At 52.8% G+C, this 20,272-nt stretch overlaps 1 protein-coding gene across 4 annotated transcripts in view; it reads right to left on the minus strand.

Moving 5' to 3' along the window:
• SAP30BP (SAP30 binding protein) overlaps nt 1-20,272 on the minus strand; it is a 42,408-nt gene that overhangs the window by 13,519 nt on the left and 8,617 nt on the right. For all 4 annotated transcript variants that reach the window (XR_009868455.1, XR_009868454.1, XR_009868453.1 and 1 more), the window contains exon 4: nt 4,318-4,360. Coding sequence is in view for 1 of the 4 variants with exons in the window: in XM_062216146.1 (XP_062072130.1) it covers nt 4,318-4,360 (43 nt within the window). In the remaining 3 variants the exon portion in view is untranslated. The remainder of the gene's footprint in view (nt 1-4,317; nt 4,361-20,272) is intronic.

Raw genomic sequence — 20,272 nt, forward strand, 5'->3', positions numbered from 1 at the left:
CCCAGATCTCGCCAGCTCAGCGCTGCGGCCCCAGTCTGCGCACACTGAGACACGCTGGGGCCAGGGGTCAGGTCCAGAGCAGAGTCGCAGCTGAACGCTTTTCACTGTCGTCAGTGGATTCTCACGGAATGTGTCCCAAGAACAGAGGACAGGAGGACAGACTGAGTGGCACGCGGCTCACGGGCCGGTCCTGCTGTGGACTCCAGCTGTCAGCGCAGCCGGGGGTACTTCCACCTGGGGACTGAGCGCTGCTCTTTGCCCAGCACTGTACTTCTGGCCCCGAACTCCTCAAGCCAGGTGACACCCTGCTCAGCCTGACTTCCTCCTCCACCAGCCCCGCAATGCTGGGAGTTCAAGGCCTGAGCTCCCGCGGGCTGCACAGGCTGGGTGAAAGCGGCGTCAGCAACGGAGAGCTGGGCCTTCCATTTCAAGAGCATCAGTAACCAAAGCAAGGAGGGGACGGAGGGCGGGTGTGTGATGAGACAGAGCGCCCGCTGGCATTTGTCAGGAAGGCCTTTTGGAAAAACAGGCTGTGATACTGTTGTCACAGCAGCTAGCCACACTTCTGGGGTTCTGCCAGTACACGGGACGGTGAGAGGAGGGGAACCCCTCTTGAACTGGCTAGAAACAAGATAATTCCTAAGAAGTAACTGTCAAACAAAGGGACACACTCAGAAAAACTAAATGAAAGCTTCACACAGGCTTCAGGAACAATCTTCAGGTGATTCGCCCTGGAGTGAGCTAGTGTGGAAGACATCAGCCCACTAAACCCTCTTCCCGAGCAACCACGTTGTGTGATGGAGCCAGACACTTGGGGCAGCGCTGCTGCTCGCTGGCTGCTGCCTGGGTCTGTGGGGCCGGTCTAGGACGCAGTGCACTCAGCATCTGAGAAGCCCACTGACAGCACGAGTCACCCCGTGCACGTCGAAGTCGGGAAACAGCCAGTGTCCCTCGCTGCCAAGAGGAATCTGTGTAGGCGCAGCCAGTCAGACGGGCTTATGGCCGGCCCTCTGCATGCCTGCGGGATGCTGTGAGGTGGCTGAAAGCAAATGACCATGGGCTGTCTCCAGCTCACAGGTGACATGCGGAACCCAACTGGACTACCCCACCAGTGCAACTGTTCCAGGCATCCCAGAAGGTAGCGACAGGGTGCCATGCTCAGCTCTGTAGGAGCTCCACTACTGGAGACAGATGTCTGTGAGTTGGCTTTCCGGCTTGCTCTTTGAAAGCCAGGGTGTCCACACATACGGAAACACTTCCCATGGCAGCTTACGGCAGCCCGAGTCCTCACACTTGGAATTATCATAGTTGTGTCCTAACTAGTTATTCCTCAATGAGAATCGCTGGGTATTCAAGCTTGAAGATCCATCTGTGGGACAGACATTGTGGAGCAGTGGGCTATGCTATCGCTGGGGATGCCCGCATCCCATGGTGGAGTGCCAGGCTAATCTGCTTCGCCATTTTTTTTTTAAGGTTTATTTATTTATTTGAAAGTCAAATGGGGCCAGCACTGTGGTAGTGAGTAAAGCTGCCACCTGCAGTGCTGGCATCCCATATGGGTGCCAGTTCGAATTCCGGCTGCTCCACTTCCAATCCAGCTCTCTGCTATGGCCTAGGAAAGCAGTGGAAGATGGCCCAAGTCCTTGGGCCCCTGCACCCACGTGGGAGACCCAGAGGAAGCTCCTGGTTTCAGATCAGCCCAGCTCCAGCCATTGCAGCCATTTAGGGAGTCAACCAGTGGATGGAAGACCTTTCTTTCTTTTCTTTTCCTTCCTTTCTTCCTTTCTCTCTCTTTTTCTTTTCTTTTCTTTTCTTTTCTTTTAATCAGGCAGAGTTAATGAGAGAGAGAGAAAGACAGAGAGAAAGGACTTTCTTTCCGTTGGTTCACCCTCGAAATGGCTGCCATGGCCGATCGCGCTGCGCCGATCTGAAGCCAGGTGCTTCTCCTGGTCTCCCATGTGGGTACAGGGCCCAAGCACTTGGGCCATCCTCCACTGCCTTCCCGGGCCACAGCAGAAAGCTTGGATGGAAGAGGAGCAACTGGGACAGAATCCGGCGCCCCAACCGGGACTAGAACTCGGGGTGCCAGCGCCGCAGGCAGAGGATTAGCCAAGAGAGCCACGGCGCTGGCCTGGAAGACCTTTCTGTCTCTCCCTCTCACTGTCTGTAACTCTACCTCTTAAATACATAAACAAAATCTTTTTTGTTTAAAAGATTTATTTATTTGAAAGTCAGAGTTACATAGAGAGAGATGGAGAGGCAGAGAGAGAAATCTTCCATCTGTTGGTTCACTCCCCAATTGGCCGCAAAGGCTGGAGCTGCACCAATCTGATGCCAGGAGCCAGGAGCTTCCTCCAGGTCTCCCATGCGAATGCAGGGGCCCAAGGACTTGGGCCATCTTCCACTGCTTTCTCAGGCTACAGCAGAGAGCTGGATCGGAAATGGAGCAGCCAGGATTCGAATAGGCACCCATATGGATGCCGGAACTGCAGGCGGTGGCTTTACCCACTACTTCACAACACTGGCCCCCATAAATAAAATCTTAAAAAAAAAAAAAAAAAAAAAGATGTGTTTGTGTCCTTCCTGGGTAAAAGTAATGAAACACCACTTGGCAACAAAAAGAAACAACGGACATGTTTAACAAGAAGGAGCATCTCAGAGGCGTCCAGCTGAGTGAAAGAGGTACCCCCCAGACTAACTGCATTTGTATGAGTGGTTCCCCACTCTGTGGGGCGGGGGTCCCCCTCTTAGAGGACACCTGGAGAAGTTTGGAGACATTTTTATCATCACCTTTGGGGGAGGAAGAGCAGGCTTCCAGCACTAGTGGGCACACACGGGATGGGTTATACCACCTACGATGCACAGGATGGTTGCCATGGCAGAATTACCCAGCCCAAAGTGTCAACAGTGCCAAGGCTGAAAGATTTTGATTCTACGGAATTCTTCACAAGGCAAAGCTATGGGGAAGACAGCAGACTCCCACCGCCTGAGGCAGAGGGAGGGGTACGAGGGAACATTCTGGAGGGATGGACGTGTCATGTATTATGACCGTCGTGTGGCCCACACGACCATTCAGTCGATCCAAACTCAAGCGGTACACTCCACACTGGCACACCTGACTCTGCGTAAATCCTACTCCAACAGAGCTACTTCAGAGGGACGTGGAGACGAGAGCGCCAAGTTGGCTGTGGAAGAAGCTGGGGGCTGAGTCGGCCACCGCCCACACACATTCCAGCGCTCTCCCAACGCTGCTTGGGAGCGCGAGCTCCGAGCTCCATGGAGAGTTGCCCTCTGACCCCCAGCCTTGCAGTGTCTCAGCATGGTCCGCCCTACAGAGTTTTCTAAAGTGTATGCTCAAGGTTTTAAGGAAATCCTGGCGTTTACACGACTTGCAGGAGCCAAACTCCATCCACTGGACAACCTCGGGGTCAGGGCAGAACCGCGCTAGGAGTCGGGGCTGCTCAGACTCACATTCCTACCCACGTCTTCCTCAGAAGACAAAAGGAATGAACAATTTCTAGCTCTTTCAGTTAGGGAAAAACAAAATGGGCCCGACCTCCCGTCCCTGGCAAGAGTCCTCTCGAGGGAGAGGACAGGCCAGGGGGACCTCGGAGGGACATCTCAGGCCGCGTCCCTGTCACCTGGTGGGAACCACAGGGTGGGCGCTGCAGGCCACAGCTGCAGCACAGGAACTTGCTCTGAGCCATCGGGGAACAGGCAGAGCGCGCTGGTAATGGCCGGCGGGGTGAGGGCGGTCAACCCTGCTGCGAGGTCTGGACTCGGACACCAGGGAACTTCCCTGGGTCAGGCTTTCAGGGCCATTACAAAGGCCACAGTCAAACTAAAGGAGCTGAGGGACTTTCTGAAAGGATTAAGAGGCTGGAGTTGGCACAGGACTTGGATGACGTGGGCTGTTTTCCAGAAATGGCCTTGTTCCTCCCTAGTCACAAAGGGCCCCAGACACCAGGGCTGTGAGGCATGTGCCCGCCTGGGGACAGAGCAAAGTGCCAGCAGAGGCCACATGCCGACTCCCTGAGCACCATGAACACGCCAGTGGATGAGGAGGGGGCACAAACACAAGATGGGGCACAAGGGGAAACAAAGGCTGCGATGAGGTCCTAGCTAAATGTGGGCCCAAATTCCCTCCTGATGATGCTGGCAACCACACGAAGCACAACACAGCACACGATGAATACCATTTTCAAAGAATTGTTCCTGGCGGTCTCACCCAGTTGCCCTAAGAAGGGCGGCAGGGCCCGAGCGGGAGTAGGAAGGATCAACAAGCCCCCCGGAGCAGCTCACCGACAGGGTACTTACCAACTAGTTCCTGGGGGTCTCGCTTCTCTACTTCTGCATTATCCTACAAAAGAGAAGCAGAAGCACGAGGGGGTCAGACCTGGGTTCTTGAGCCACCACTGCTTTCCTCACTGACACACGAGATCACTAAGGCAGGAGAAAGGGTAAGAGGACAGCCAGGAACGTTGTGGGGCCTCTGGTAGCTCAGTCTCCCAGCCCACTCAGCTGCACCACAGCAGCTGGGGTGCTCCATGGGCTCCAGCAGGGACCAGCACCCAGAAATGCTGAGAACGTGCACCGGCAAGCCTGTTCCGGCTACCTCTGCCACCTGTCCTCTGGCCATGCTAGCCCTGGGTCCGAGGAAGCTGCTAGAACACAGTGCCGCGCTCAGGCCCACGGTTGCATTCTCTGGAGCTGTGGCTGCCCCAGGCTCCACCAGCTCAATGGTGGGTGCTGGGGAGGGGGCTATTTATAACACCTGAGACTGGAAAACAAAACATTAGTTGCTCCTGAGAGTTTTTCCTACTTTTAATTTAAGCAGAAAAGGGAAACTTGATCATGAGGAGAAAGGGGCGGCTTGCAGAACCCCGAGCAAGCACGAGGCACAGCTTAACAGTTCTCTTTCCACTGGCATGACTCTCTGCAAAGACAAACGTCCCCTCACCCTCCGTGTACACCGCCAGCCCCACACCTATAAACCCAAGAGCCGAGACTGCATCACACGGCTCCTGTGGTTCATTGCTCCAAAGTCAATGTTTCATTGAAGCCAGATCAATGCTGAGGGCCGTGGTCCAGGGTCCACGTTCTAAGCTCCAGCACAGCAGGGAGGAAGGCCTTCCCTTGCCTCCACTGCCCACACGTAACCTGGCAAGCACACAGCTGCTCTGCTCACTGCTCCATCCCAGTCAGACCAGCGAGTGCCAGGCTACACACGCTAACGATCACATCGCAGAAGCGAGGTTCAGGGTGAGTTGCTGGGTCTCATTTCTTTCTGTCTGGTTAGGGAGGGAGAACACAGTGCCAACTCCACAACAAGACTTGACAAGGAACAGCCACGGAGCTCTGTGCACCCCCCCTTCAAGAATAAAGGCTGTACCACAACACGTCTCCCAGGTGAAGGCGTGAGGACCAAGCAGATGCTAGCGGTTCCTGGCCTCCCTCCCTGAAAGTCCTTCCTGGTAAAACTCTCATTCTTCTGAACACCACAGCTGTTCACTGAGCTGGGGGGGGGGGGCACAATGTCCAGGCCAGGCTGCCTAGCAACTCATCTCTTCTAGACTCTGCCCCGCTGTCAATCAAGTGGGCAAAGAGGAGGCTGGGATGGATAGGGTAGAGAAGAGTGGGAGGGGGCCTGGAGGACTGCCATGTCGAGTTCAGGCTGGAGTCATAAATCAACTGCTTGCCAGGGTGCCAGTCTCTTAGGGAACCAACAACAATCCCTTTGTGACAGTCAAAGAACGTGGGGCTATAAATTTCCTGAAATTCTCCCTCCAGGGGACACCTTGCTGGGTACTAACTGTGGGAAAGACGGGCGTGTCCTATCTGCTCCTTACCCGGCTCCAGCCAGCTGCCTGCTCACGGCCAGGCCAGGGGGAGACTGACTGCGAGCTCTTCTTTTCCAAGGTCCTGCGCTACTGCAGCACATCTTTCAAGGGCAGAAGTGCAGAGTCCAGGAGGGGACTCGATGGCCACACGGGAGTCTACCCCAGGGTCAGAAGTTGGTCACCTTAGGGCTGGCACTGGCATAGTGAGTAAAGCTGCCACTTGCAGTGCCAGCATCCCATATGGCCACCATTTGAGTCCCGGCTGCTCCACTTCCAATCTAGCTCCCTGCTAATGTACCTGCGAAAGCAGAGGAAGTTGGCCCAAGTCCTTGGGCCCCTGCACCCATGTGGGAGACCCAGAAGCTCCTGGCTTCAAAGGTGCCCAGCTCTGGCCATTGAAGACACTTGGGGAATGAACCAGAAGTTGGAAAATATCTCTGTCTGTCTGTAACTTTACCTCTCAAATAACAAAACCTGGCAGTTTTCAATTTGCTGACTAGTCTGCTTTTCTATCTTAGTACAAAAGAAGAAGAAAAGTGTGGGTGTTCCCAGAGAGCACCCTGCGCCCAAGGCCCTGGGACTTTTCCTTAATCCTGAACCTCTCATCCAGAAACAGGCCACTCAGCTCCCCACAGACAAGTCCAGCTCCGCAGGCCTTCAAACTTCAGACTCCAAAGTGCTGACCAGTAGATGGTGCCCCCACTCCAAGTGCCAGGAGATTATTATTATCATGTGTTTAAGATTTATTTATTTGAAAGGGGGGGAGGGGGAGGGAGGGCGAGAGGGAGAGGTGGGGAGAGAGAGAGAGAGCTCATCCATCTGCTAGTTCACTTCCTAAATGGCTGCACTGGCCAGGGCTGAGCCAAGCTGAAGCCAGTTGCTTCAACCGGGTCTCCCACTTGGATGCAGAGGCCCAAGGACTTGAGTCATTGTCCTCTGCTTTCCAGGTGCATCAGAGGGAGCTGGATTGGAAGTGGAGCAGCTGGGACATGAAGCAGTGCCCAGATGGGATGTCGGCATTGTAGACAGCTTAACCCACTATGCCACACGCCAGCCCTGATTGTGTGGTGAAGGCCCAGCTTGGAAGACACAGACAGCTGTGAGCCTCAGCAAGAGGCCAGTCTGCTGCACTAAGGTTCTCCCAGGAAGATGCTGGGGGCTGTTGGTTCAGGTTCCCCACTGTCACAGGCACCCTTGGGGCTTGGAAAACCCTGGAGAATCAGACAGTAGGGATCTGTGTGCATCCTCCTGGCCACATCTTGTCATGTTCAAGACTCGAATTCACTTACAACTGGGACCAATAAACTGGGCTGTGAGCCTGCGGAGCCTCTGGGCATCTGCACCGCTGCCCTGAGCTGCTCCTGGAGACAACGACCCAGGCTCTCACGGACCCCGGAGACAACGACCCAGGCTCTCACGGACCCCGGAGACAACGACCCAGGCTCTTATGGACCCCGGAGACAACGACCCAGGCTCTCACGGACCCTGGAGACAACGACCCAGGCTCTTATGGACTCTGAAGCTGAGCTCCACGTCCGCCCTGAGCACAGGAAAAGTGCCGGAGCCACAGCACTGCCCGCTCCTCAAATGGAGATGGGTCCCAGAATTCAACAAACAGAAAAACTCAGAAGGAAGGGGAGGCTGTCGAGGATGGTGACGAACACCCCAAAGATGCTTTTACAACCATTTACCCTGCAATGACCTTCGAAGCAAGCTTTACCCAAAGAAAGCAGCCTCTACTCCAACGGTAATGACAATGACATCACTCCATAATGACCTCCACGGGCAACAGGAGATTAGGATGGGGAGGGGTAGTCATAAGACCCAGAGACAGGGGGCCGGTGAGGTGGTGCAGTGAGTTAACACCCTGGCCTGAAGTGCTGGCATCCACTTCTCTGCTGTGGCCTGGGAAAGCAGTAGAACATGGCCCAAGTCCTTGGGCCCCTGCACTCACATGGGAGACCCAAGAAAAGCTCCTGGCTTTGAATTGACGCAGCTCCAGCCATTGCGGCCAACTGGGGAGTGAACCAGCGGATGGAAGACCTCTCTCTCTCTGCCTCTCCTCTCTGTGTAACTCTGACTTTCAAATAAAATTAAAAAAAAAAAAAAAAAAAAAAAAGACCCAGAGATGGGTCTTGCATTATGGCGTAGTGGGTAAAGCTGCTGTCTGCAGTGCTGGCATCCCATAAGGGCGCCAGTTTGAGTCCCAGCTGCTCCACTTCCCATCCAGCTCTCTGCTATGGCCTAGGAAAACAGTAGAAGATGGCCTAAGTCCTTGGGCCCCTGCACCTGCATGGCAAATCCAGAGGAAGCTCCTGGCTTCGGATTTTATCAGCCCATCTCCAGCTGTTGCGGTCATTTGGGAAATGAACCAGCAGACAGAAGACTTATCTCTCCGCCTTGGTAGAACTTTGCCTTCAAATAAATAAATCTTTAAAAAAAAAAAAAAAGACCCAGAGACACATTCTCCTGCCAGTAAGGCCTCAGACACTAGGAACTCAGTATGAAAATGAACCCAGCTATGGTGTCAGAAGACACGTGATGCAGTAATTCAAATGGTGGCACTAAGCAGATGGAGACAGGTGTGACCCGTCCTGTGCCTGTACCGAGCAAGGAGAGGACAGACCCGGTTATGAGGACACAAACTAAAAGCAACAAGAAACCAGTCTTCTTTTCTTCCTCCAAAGCCAGATTTTCACAGATGGGAAAACCTTTCTTGACCTGCGTGAGTCCATCTTCTGACTTCCAGGTGGAGATAAGTCAAAGTAAAGAACCCAGCCTGGAGATCTAGTTCTCAACCAGCAGCCTGGAGACAGGGCCACAGCAGCACACACCCCAAGGTTTACCTGGTTCATGGGCAAGACCAAGACAAAGCGTCTCCCCTGGGAAAGGAAAGGAAAAAACTGACCACGGTTTCCTAGGAGAAAGTGGGTAAACCTCTTTAACTACCTAGTTTAAGTTCAATTAAGACCCACGGGGGAAAAATCCATAGCTTTCCAAGCCAAGCCAAGTAGGAAGACAGAAGAGACTGCTTCACAGACTGAGCTGGTCACAGAAACCAAACTCAGACAAGGACTCCTCTTCTGTCTGCACCTCCCCTCCCCAGCCGTCACCAGAGACTGAAGTTCCAGCAGCCAGAGAGCACCAGGTGACCACGGCAGGCTGGCGGCCATCCCCAGGGGACAGCGATGTGAACCTGCCCATTTGGTTTCTTGGTCAATCATGACCACACTGTGTAAGACTGCTGCAGTCACGTGGCACATCAGTGGGAATTACAAAAGTTGGAACGTGGTTCCCCCGCAAAGAACACAACAGCCCAGCTGCCGGTGAGGCTGCCTGGAGAAGCGAGGCAGAACAACACGGAGTCGTGGTGCTGGATGAGCTGCCACGGAGCCGGGAAGCCCGCCCGAGCAAGGAGGAGCAGGCCCTGCTGGACAGACAGAGGTTATTTACCCTCAACAGCTCTGCCTCCGTCCCTCCCAGAACGAGCCCCGCAAAGCTCACACACAGTTCCAGCCAGGGCAGTGTCTGGCATCTGGATTCTGCCAGATCTAACTGTCCCATTCTTTCCCAAGCTCTGGGAGCAGGAGGCACTTGGAGCAGGCCAGAGGCAAGCAGGCCACAGACTGGGCGTTTTCGGTTGGATAGTGGGAGCCTGCGTGGTGAGTCAGGGCAGCTGGGGAGGCCAGACCAGACAGCCCTCACAGTGACAAAGCCCTAATCACTCTCACTGGATAAGCACTCACCTACTAAAGGAACCCTGCAGCCCAGGAGCAGAGGATTCCCCGCAGATCACTGCCTCCCCCTCCTCTGCAATGCCAACTCCCTGAGACGGTCCCCTCGCCACAATGGTTTAGGGAGCTGTGTGCAGAGTGCACACCTTCGCTCTCCCACCTGGCCAAGGAGGGCAAAGTGCTGCCCTGTGCACTCAGCAGCCGTGCTGTGCATCACCCAGGACAGCCAGGCCTGGCTCACAGCAGGCGTCACTCATCTCACACATGCACAGACCCCTATTCGCTTAGTGTCAGTTTTCTTTATAATACTTTAGGGTTTCATAGCTACCTTCAGCTCAGTGTTTTAACCTCAAAGTCCAAACCCGGTAAAATCCACAGAGTGTGAATTCACAGGAATGTCAGAAATAGCAGAGGTGCAGGGCTGGCACTGTGGTGTAGGTTAAGCCTCTGCCTGCAGTGCTGGCATCCCATACGGGCACTGGTTCAAGTCCCGGCTGCTCCACTTCTGATCCAGCTCCCTGCTAATGTGCCTGGGAAAGCAGAAGAAGATGGCCCAAGTCCTTGGGCCGCTGCACCCACATGGGAGACCTGGAAGAAGCTCCTGGCTCCTGCCTGGCCCAGCCCTAGCCATTGCAGCCATTTGTGGAGCAAACCAGTGCATGGAAGATCAATCAATCAATCAGTCAGCTAACCAATCTTTGTCTCTCCATCTCTGCCTTTTAAATAAATAAATCTTTACTAAAAAAAAAGAAGAAGAAGAAGAAGAAAATGTGCTCACAGCGGAGCTAGGCTTGCAAGAGAAGGTTGATCAAGGCCTAGGAAAAGGGAGCAAGGTCACCAACACCAAATTTTAAAAATTTATTTAAAAAACCCAATTCTTGGCTGGTGCCGTAGCTCAAACAGGCTAATCCTCTGCTTGTGGCGCCAGATTCTGTCCCGGTTGCCCCTCTTCCAGGCCAGCTCTCTGCTGTGGCCCGGGAGTGCAGTGGAGGATGGCCCAAGTGCTTGGGCCCTGCACCCACATGGGAGACCAGGAGAAACACCTGGCTCCTGGCTTCGGATCAGCGCGGCTGCAGCGGCCATTGGGGGGTGAACCAATGGAAAAGGAAGACCTTTCTCTCTGTCTACTCTGCCTATCAAAAAAAGAAAAAAAAAAAAAAAGAAATTCTTTGCCTATCATCCTGCATCTTCTAAACTACTGGGCTGACTGCTCCTAAATCTCAAGACAAAAACAATTACTGTGGAGTTAACTCATTTATCCCCAAATAATCTATAGACCATTTGTTATATTTCAGGCATTGAGCCAAGCACTGGGGATAAACCCTGGAAATGCCATCTATGGGAATAAAGTTATGAACTAAAATGCTAAATGCTTCATGAATTTCCACAACAGCCCCATGACACTGCTGTGTGTGCGTCCCTGGGGAGCCCTCACGGGGGCATCAAAGTGACAGCCGAAACAAGGTTTTCCGAGATGGACGCCAGTCACCTCACGTTGCCAAGAAAGCAGCACTTGGGGATTACTTTTATCAAAACACCTTCACGTACCAGAAAATAAAGCTGGTTTGACAGAGATGCAGCAGGGGTGTGCAGTGAGAGCTGCCAGCAACTTGCAGCCTGGCGTCGGGCTGGAACCCAGTGCTGTGTGGGAACGACACTGCCGCCCCAGCACCTCCCCCAGGAGAGCGCCCATCACCAGCACACTTCCTTCAGTCGCATCCTGTTGGCCACAAACGGCCCCCTGCCATGGGCATACTGCCGGCCCGGGGATGGAAACACTCCACTTATCAGAAAAATAGGAGGAAGCTGGTGGGGCTGAGTTGGATGCACTGGAACTGCCGAGGCCGGGAAGGCGAGCTCCTTTGCTCAGAGGTTCCTACGAGGAAGGGTTAAACAGGAGTCTGCCAAGAAAAATGAAGCCAGGCTAGAACCGGCCTTGCAGCCTGATGAAAAGACAGGGAGGGGGTATGGAAACGTCTCTCTATTTGAAAACTGTGGTTAAAACCAGGCTCCTGGCCGGCGCCGTGGCTTAACAGGCTAATCCTCCGCCTTGCGGCGCCGGCACACCAGGTTCTAGTCCCGGTCGGGGCACCGGATTCTGTCTCAGTTGCCCCTCTTCCAGGCCAGCTCTCTGCTGTGGCCCGGGAGTGCAGTGGAGGATGGCCCAAGTGCTTGGGCCCTGCACCCGCATGGGAGACCAGGAGAAGCACCTGGCTCTTGGCTTTGGATCAGCACGATGCGCCGGCTGCAGCGGCCATTGGAGGGTGAACCAAGGGCAAAACGGAAGACCTTTCTCTCTGTCTCTCTCTCTCTCACTATCCACTCTGCCTGTCAAAACAAACAAACAAACAAACACCAGGCCCCTGTGGCTCTGCACTGGTTCTGTTGATGTCAATCACACTGAGTGGAAACACCCGCCTCGGGCCAGAGCCATCTCCAAAGCGGAGATTTTGTTTTCTGACTATGCCAAGTGCTATCCACATTGGATTCAGACACTTTGGGACTCTCAGTTCCTTGAAAGCTGGACAGGGGGCCTCTCCACTCCTCCCTCTCATCCTCAGCCAGGGCAGGACACATCTGACTCCAGAGGCCACTTCACGCCAAGGATCGGATCAAGCCCAGGCAGCGGTTTGTTTTCCCCTCAAGGCTTCCTCCAAGAACGGGATCTCCACGCTGTGAGTGGTGTTAGAGGGGAGGGAGCTAGGACAGACAAGGACAAAGAGGCAGACAGCCCTGTGAGGCTGAGCGACAAAGTGAAGCTGGTGAGACTCTCCACTCTGCCCGGCCACCAAATTACAAAAGCGTTTCTCTGCCTGACATGGTTTACATTGGCAAGTGCACCGCGAGGCCCGAAAGCCAAAAGGGGGAGGGAAGAGCAAATGTGGTCACCACGTCTGTACTGACAGCAGGGACTTTGTCACCCACAGGGACAGAGGAAAGCCAGTATCTTCAAGGCACGGCCAGGATATAATTCACCCGACTCCAAAGCTAGGACTGGAAGCAAGCAAAATCCTACGGGACTCAAACCACAGGGCAGCACTTCAAGGCGCACAGATTAAAACACAGAACCATGGCTGGAAGTGCTGGATTCTCCAGGCCAGGCGTTTTCTGCATCATATAATTTCAAAAAGATGAGCCCCAGCAGGAGAAGGAGGGGCCCTGCCACACCTCAGTGAGCAATCCCTGGCATCTGGCGTGGAGGGAAGGAGCTGTGTTGGGGCTTGCAGGGCAGACAGGAGGGTGCACGGGGCATGCAGCGGCTCCTTTTCCACTGCAGAACCACAGGGTGGGGTGGGGCTTCTGCAAGTCTCAGCTTCAGTTTCCTTGAAGGGAGCACAACCAGGAAGGCCCCTCTGGCAGTGTGGTGGAGCCCAGAGCAGGGTGAGAATAATGGTTGGCTTTTCCTCCTTGCACAAGATCACGACTTCCAGCAGTCAGGCACACTCAGCTGAAGGGGCAGTGAGGCCTTCTCTGGAAGGTGGCAGAACAAAGCACCCGGTCTGGACTTTTCACTCTGGACAGCGGAGGCAGAGTGACTTCCACGGTCTGCACTGTCTGTGTCCTGTTGCTGCTCCCATCAGATCACCCGGCCACCCGAGCAGACTGCTAGGCCCAGCCTGGGGTGGCCGTCCCCAGCATGCACACCTCATGAGCTTCTGGAAACTCCATACTTTCCATTTCTGCAAGGGCACTCTAGTGATGTTGAGGACAAGCCTCAAGGCCATTAGTCATGCGGAGAGCAGGAAGCGCCAAGCGTTGGGCAGGCTTGGGCATTCTGACAGTTCAAAGGCCACATCACAGTTTCCAGCAAAAAGAGTGGGTGGCTCACAAACCAGCAATGGCCAAGGGCCGTTTCCTTTCAGGCTAAGTGAGTCACGCTGTGTTTCCCCCCTTCTAACCAGCATGATAAGAATTAGGATCCTGGGGCATGAAGCGAATATATATTGTTACAGCCTCAGGAAAACCCCAGGAGACAGACATTTCCATTTTGCGGAGAAGTAAACAGAGGTAAGTATAACAAAGTGGCTTGGCCAGTGCACGCCGATGTTGGAGTCAACCCCAAGTTTGCACCACAAGCCCAGTTTTACTGCCTCTCACCTTCTTGTGGTAAGAAGTCACTGCAGGCAGCAACGGTTTCTGTGATTCCATTGGGTAAACCACCAGGTAAGTCAACAAGGGGCAAGGAGGAAAAATCTCTTTCCAGGAATGACTCCCAACAGGTCGCAGAGTGAAGCGGGTGTGAAATCTTCAACTTAAAGGGGCCACCGCCAGATTTATCACCTCTGGCTATGATTAGGGAAAACGGCTCTGGAGTCCACAGTGCCCAGTGAGTCACATCCGAGTTAACCTGAACAAGGGCTGGTCCTGACGTCCCAATCATACCATCCGTGTGCACCACCACCCCTGTCCTGAGCCCACACAGGGAACACATGCCACCAGTCTCCCATCCCGGGTGAATGACCACGTGGACTACCAAAGAGCAGAGCTGCAAAGGCTGACCCGATAGAGAATACAGCGTGCCTCCTGTCCAAGACAAGCCTGTGGGAAACTGCACCCCCGGCATTTTATTCTAACTATAACACTCAGACTCCTGCTACGGTGCCACACTAACTTCATCCACACAGCTGAAGAACTGAGCAGGGGAGTGACGTGAGCAAGTGTGCTGCTGCTGCGCACCACTGGGACAGAGGCTGGAGAATCTCAAGATGTTTTTTTTTAATTCTTCCCTTTACTTAGTAAATTAATTTATTTTTGCTACAGCAGACTTGAGACGTAACACACATACCATAGAATTTTTAAGTTTTTTTAAGAATTTATTTATTTATTTGACAGGTAGAGTTACAGACAATGAGAGAGAGAGAGAGAGAGAGAAGGGTCTTCCTCCTGTTGGTTCATTCCCCAAATGGCCACTACAGCTGGCGCTGCGCCGATCAGAAGCCAGGAGCCAGGTGCCTCCTCCTGGTCTCCCATGCGGGTGCAGGCGCCCAAGCACTTGGGTCATCCTTCACTGCCTTCCCGGGCCACAGCAGAGAGCTGGACTGGAAGAGGAGCAACCAGGACTAGAACCTGGAGCCCATATGGGATGCCAGTGCCACAGGCAGAGGATTAACCAAGTGAGCCATGGTGCCGGCCCCAATTTTTAAGTTTTTCAGTTTTAAATTTTGCATTTGTGTCACACTGCTATTTAATTACAGACTGCAGCAACACTGAAGAATGAAACAAAACGGAGTGCAAAATACATTGTCATTGGAGGCCAACATGGAGGACTGAAAATGGTTGTACTGTCAGTATCCTGGGAGCAGGAGATTTTTCTTTTAATACAATGCTGAATCTTACTATATAACTTGACAATATATAAAAAACACAAAACCCTGACAGAGCAAACACCAGAAAAATAGTGCCATATCATCTTGGTCGTGTCAGGGAAAAAATCCAGGGACCGGCACTGTAGAGCAGTGGTTAGGCCACATCCTGCAGCACTGGCATTCCTTACGGGTACTGGTTTGGGTCCTGGCTGCTCTACTTCTGATCCAGCTTCCTGCTAATGGAAAACAGTGGAGGATGGCCCAAGTCCTTGGAACCCTGCACCCATATGGGAGACTCAGAAGCTCTTAGCTTTGGCCTGGGGGCAATTTGGGGAGTGAACCAGAGGGTGGAAGATCTCTCTATGTCTCTCCTTCTCTCTAACTCTGCCTTTCAAATAAATAAATTAAAAAAAAATATATTTTTTTTTAAAAAAAGGAAAAAAATCGAAAAAGTTAGGCTCGACAACACAGCCTTTGCTCTCCTGTCCTGTAAGGTCACCCTCAGTTCTCAGCGCTCCCAGACACGTTTCCAACGGCTGTGCAGACCCCAGTTGCTGTTCTGCACCGCATCACGGCACATGTCCACGGCCCTTGCTCATGAAAGCATTCACACCTTCCTTTCAGGGTCCTGGAAGCGCAGCAAGCAGAGCCAGAACTAACCAGGAAAATCCTCTGCACAGCCAAGGCTGGCTGACATTCTACTTATGTGGTCAAGAAAGAGAACATAAAGGGACGAGTGGTGCTGCGCAGGTCAAGCTGTGCCTTGGGATGCTTGCACCCCATGTAGGAACGCCGGTACGAGTTCCAGTTCCCCCACTTCTGATCCAGCTTCTGCTAGTGCTCTTGGGAGGCAGGAATGATGGCCCAAGCGCTTGGGTCCCTGCACCCAGAAGGGAGACCTGGACCAGCTGATCCAGTGCAAGCGGCTGAGCGCATTTAGAGAGTGAACCACATCCCTGGAAATAAGCTACTTAGGTGGTACTCGGTCTCCAGATCTTTGATTCTGATACTCTGAAGATCAACAATAATGCTGAGGCAGTGGGAAGGAGTTGCAGTGAGGGGATTATCAAGCCAGTCCTGTCCAATATAAATCCTTCACCTGGACTCCTGGCCAATCCATAACGCACAGGGGTGGCCCACATTCCTTGCTGGATGCCTGGATCTGAGTCCCCACTCCACTTCCTCCACCTCCAATCCCAGCTTCCTACTAACGCACATCCTAGGAGGCAGCAGATGATGCTCAAGTATTGGGACTCCCTCACACCCATGTGGGAGACCCAGAATGAGCTCCCGACTCCTCACGTCAGCCCACTCCAGCCCCAACTCTTGCAAGCAGCAGACGGGAAATAGCTCTCTGCCTCTCAAAAACATGATGCATGACAATTAAGAAATGGAGCTGCCTTCAGCAGGTGTGGACAGTCACTGGAGGCAGAGAACCATTTGCCTGAGCTGGGCCACAGAGCCAGGTAAGTGAGGACTTGGATGAGCCCCTGCAACTCTAAAAACAATTCACCATGCAGTTCCCAAACCATGCATCAAGGAACCCCAGAAAATTCAAAAAGGCACCACAGGACATTTAAAGGCTTCATGGGCAACGTGGCATTACTTTACATTTTTTTAAAGATTATTTATTTGAAAGGCAAAGTTACAAAGACGAGACAAGAGCAAGAGCTCTTTCATCTGCTGGTTTTCACTGCCCCAACGGCTACAACAGCTCCATCAGGGTCCTCAGTGGGTGCAGGGCCCAAGCACTTAGGCCATCTTCTGATGCTTCAGGTGCATTAGCAGGGAGCTGGATTGGAAGTGGAGCAGCCGGGACTCAAACTGAAACTCATAGGGGATGCTGGCATCACAGGCAGCAGCTTAATCCACTGTGCCACAATGCCAGCCCTGATGTGGCAATATTTGTCAGATACCACACAAATTTAATTATTTTTTCAAGGAGCTACTGAATTGGGAGGTAATTACTTCAAAGCAGAACGGTTAGGTATTTCTTCTGGACAAGGAGCTCTGAAAAACTGGGACATCCAGGGTGGTAACCTGAGAAAACGTGGTTACCTCTACCTACAGGAGAAGGGCATCTAACCAGACTGTTACACTGACAAAGCTGAGCACGACCAACAGCCACATTCTACCCTGTGAACAGCACTTTCACAATGTCCTCCCATGCTGCTAAGACCACCTCACAAAGGGGTAGTATAGCCCTGACCTCCTAAGCCAATGTCCCCACGGCTGGAGGGATGCTGGCCCACAGAGCAACCCAGGTCTTCTGACTAGAAGGCCACAGAATGGCTCGAGTGGTGATCTTTACTTTCAGCACTAGTTTTAGGCTCTAAGTATTTTTAAAATGTTTCCTTTTACTTCACCTGGGGCCAACACGCCTTTCTAAAAAATGCCCTAACAACTTTCCCCCACCCAGTGCCACCTCCTTGACCCAGAGACACTGTTTTGTTTCCACAGGTGCTTGTTTCTTGGCCCAGGAGGATCCTCTTTCTAGATCAAAGCCTGGACCACACCTCAGGGAGCGGCAATCCCAGCCCCTCCCGAGTGAGCTGGCCACAGGCTGCTCCATCCTTCCCGCTCCAGGCCAGCAATCCCCATACTTGTTTTCAAAGGAAGGGTGTGCCAGGGACAGCCGAGTGAGTGGAAATACCTTCATCCACAGGAACTGAGGAGTGGAGAAAAAAACAAACAGGAGAACACGTCTGAGGGCAACTGAGGTAACACGTGGATAACGGTGAGTGGTGGAAAAGGAAGTTCATGGGGGCCGGCGCCATGGCCCACTTGGTTAATCCTCCTCCTGCGGCGCCGGCATCCCATATGGCACCGGGTTCTAGTCCTGGTTGTTCCTCTTCCAGGCCAGCTCTCTGCTGTGGCCCGGGAAGGCAGTGGAGGATGGCCCAAGTGCTTGGGCCCTGCACCCGCATGGGAGACCAGGAAGAAGCACCTGGCTCCTGGCTTCGGATCGGCACAGCGCACCAGCTGTAGTAGCCATTTGGGGGATGAACCAACGGAAGGAAGACCTTTGTATCTCTCTCTCTCTCTCGCTGTCTAACTCTGCCTGTCAAAAAAAAAATAAGAAAGAAAAGGAAAAGGAAGTTCATGTGCCAAGGGCAAACATGGAGGAAACACTCAGGCTGCCAGGCTCCCCTCTCCCAGCCTGAGACGTCCGGATTGCCACTGCTGGGCTGACTTTCTCTAGGACACCAGTGCCACCTTCTGTTCAGTCATCAGAACACAGGAGGGTCAGGCTGCTCACCAGCCTGCCACAGAAAGCTCTGCCCTCCCTAGTGAGGAGGTGCACTGCAGGGTGGCCAAGACCACAGGCTCCTGCACAGGGAGTCTGGAACCACCACCTCGTATTCAGACTCCCAGAGAAGGAACTCTGCACTCACAGGTGACGTCAAACATCAGATGCTAAAACTCTGGGCAATTCCATGTCTTTCTGTGCTTCTTAAGGTCAGGAGGTAAAGTCAGAGAATACTCAACTAGGGGACCCCTTAGGGGGTTAGTCCAACCTCAATCCCCCAATTTATCTATCTATCTATCTATCTATCTATCTATCTATCTATCTATCTATATATATTTTTTTTTTTTGACAGGCAGAGTGGATAGTGAGAGAGAGACAGAGAGAAAGGTCTTCCTTTTTGCCGTTGGTTCACCCTCCAATGGCCGCTGCGGTCGGCACATTGTGCTGATCCGAAGTCAGGAGCCAGGTGCTTCTCCTGGTCTCCCATGTGGGTTCGGGGCCCAAGCACTTGGGCCATCCTCCACTGCCTTCCCGGGCCACAGCAGAGAGCAGGACTGGAAGAGGGGCAACCGGGATAGAATCCGGTGCCCCAACCGAGACTAGAACCCGGTGTGCTGGCGCCGCAAGGTGGAGGATTAGCCTGTTAAGCCACGGCGCCGGCCTCAATCCCCCAATTTTTAAAAAAGTTTCCCTATTTATATATTTTTAATTTTTGACAGAGAGAGATAGATGGAAACACGCACAGATATCCCATCCACTGGTTAACTCCCCAGATGCCGGGAGCCAGGAACTCAAGCCAGGTCTCTCCCATGCAGATGGCAGGTACCCAAGTCCTTGAGCCAGCACCCACTGCCTCCCAGGGAACAGAGCTCGGATTGAAACCCAGGCCTCCAATATGGGATGCAGGCCTCCCAACCAGCATCTTAACTGCCAGGCCAAATGCCTGCCCCTCTTACAAATTCCTTTTAGGACATCCACGAAAATGGTTTCTTCCAACTTCCCTCTGGAAACAAGGAACTCCTCTGCTTCATGAAGCAGCCCAACCCACTTTCGCTAGAGATGCCAAAAGTGCTCCATTCTGCTAAGGCAAACTTCTGGGTAATTCTGTGAGTTGATGTAACTTCTGTGCCTGGCTGCCACCATCTTTCCTTTTCCAGACTTCCAAACACCAGAACATAACGACTTGTTCTTCCCAAGTTTCCCTCATCATCTCCAGCTCCTTTTTAAAGAAAACTATTTTTGTTTTATTTGAAAGTCAGAGACAGAGATCTTCCATCTGCTGGTTCACCCTCCAAATGCCCCCAGTAGCCAAGGCTGGGGTAGGTTGAAGCCAGGTCTGGAACTTAATCCAGGTCTTCCACTTAGTTGGCAAGAACTCAAGTACTTGAACCATCATTTGCTGCCTCCTAGGATGGACATTAGCAAGAAGCTGGAATTGGAAGCAAACATAGACTTGAACCCGGGCCCTCAAATCTGGGATGCAGGCATCCCCAGTGACACCTTAACTGCTACATCAAATGCCTGCCTCTCTTCAGCCCCTTTAACTTTTCTTCACAAGATGTGGCTTTAAGTCCCCTCTCACCTTTATGACTGCTCTTCTCTGAACAACTCGAGTGCAAAATACAGACATTACTCTTCCAAAACAGGCAGTGACACGGTCCGACCTGGGAAGTGAGCACAGGAGGGACTGGCAGTGCTTCCTGCTACTAACGCTAGACATCCTGGATGCTATTAAGCCAAGGACTTCACTTTCTGTTGATGAATTCTCATCAAATGAATGAGGCATATTATAGCATGATACCCATTTTCTGGATGGAAAAAACTGAAGGTAAGCAACTTCCCCAAGTAACCTGGAATGCAAACCCAGGTCTGATTCCAGATCGTTGCTTTGCTGGGCCAAACCGTCTTATTCTAGATATTTACCTGCTGCCAACACAGCTCAAGACCCAGGAAGTGTAACACATGCAGAGTAATAAAAAGTGATCAAGCAACTATCTGATATCACCAACCCACAATTATGGTTTGAGAAGCCTAGTTCTCAAAGTTGGTCTGTGGATCCCTGGAGCTCTGTAGGGGCAAAACTCTTCATGGAGCCAGTGTTGTAGCACAGTGGATTCAAGTCCTGGCTGCTCTGCTTCATAT

Source organism: Lepus europaeus, chromosome 18, assembly GCF_033115175.1.
Source record: "Lepus europaeus isolate LE1 chromosome 18, mLepTim1.pri, whole genome shotgun sequence".
In the NCBI taxonomy this organism is placed as follows: Eukaryota; Metazoa; Chordata; class Mammalia; order Lagomorpha; family Leporidae; genus Lepus; species Lepus europaeus.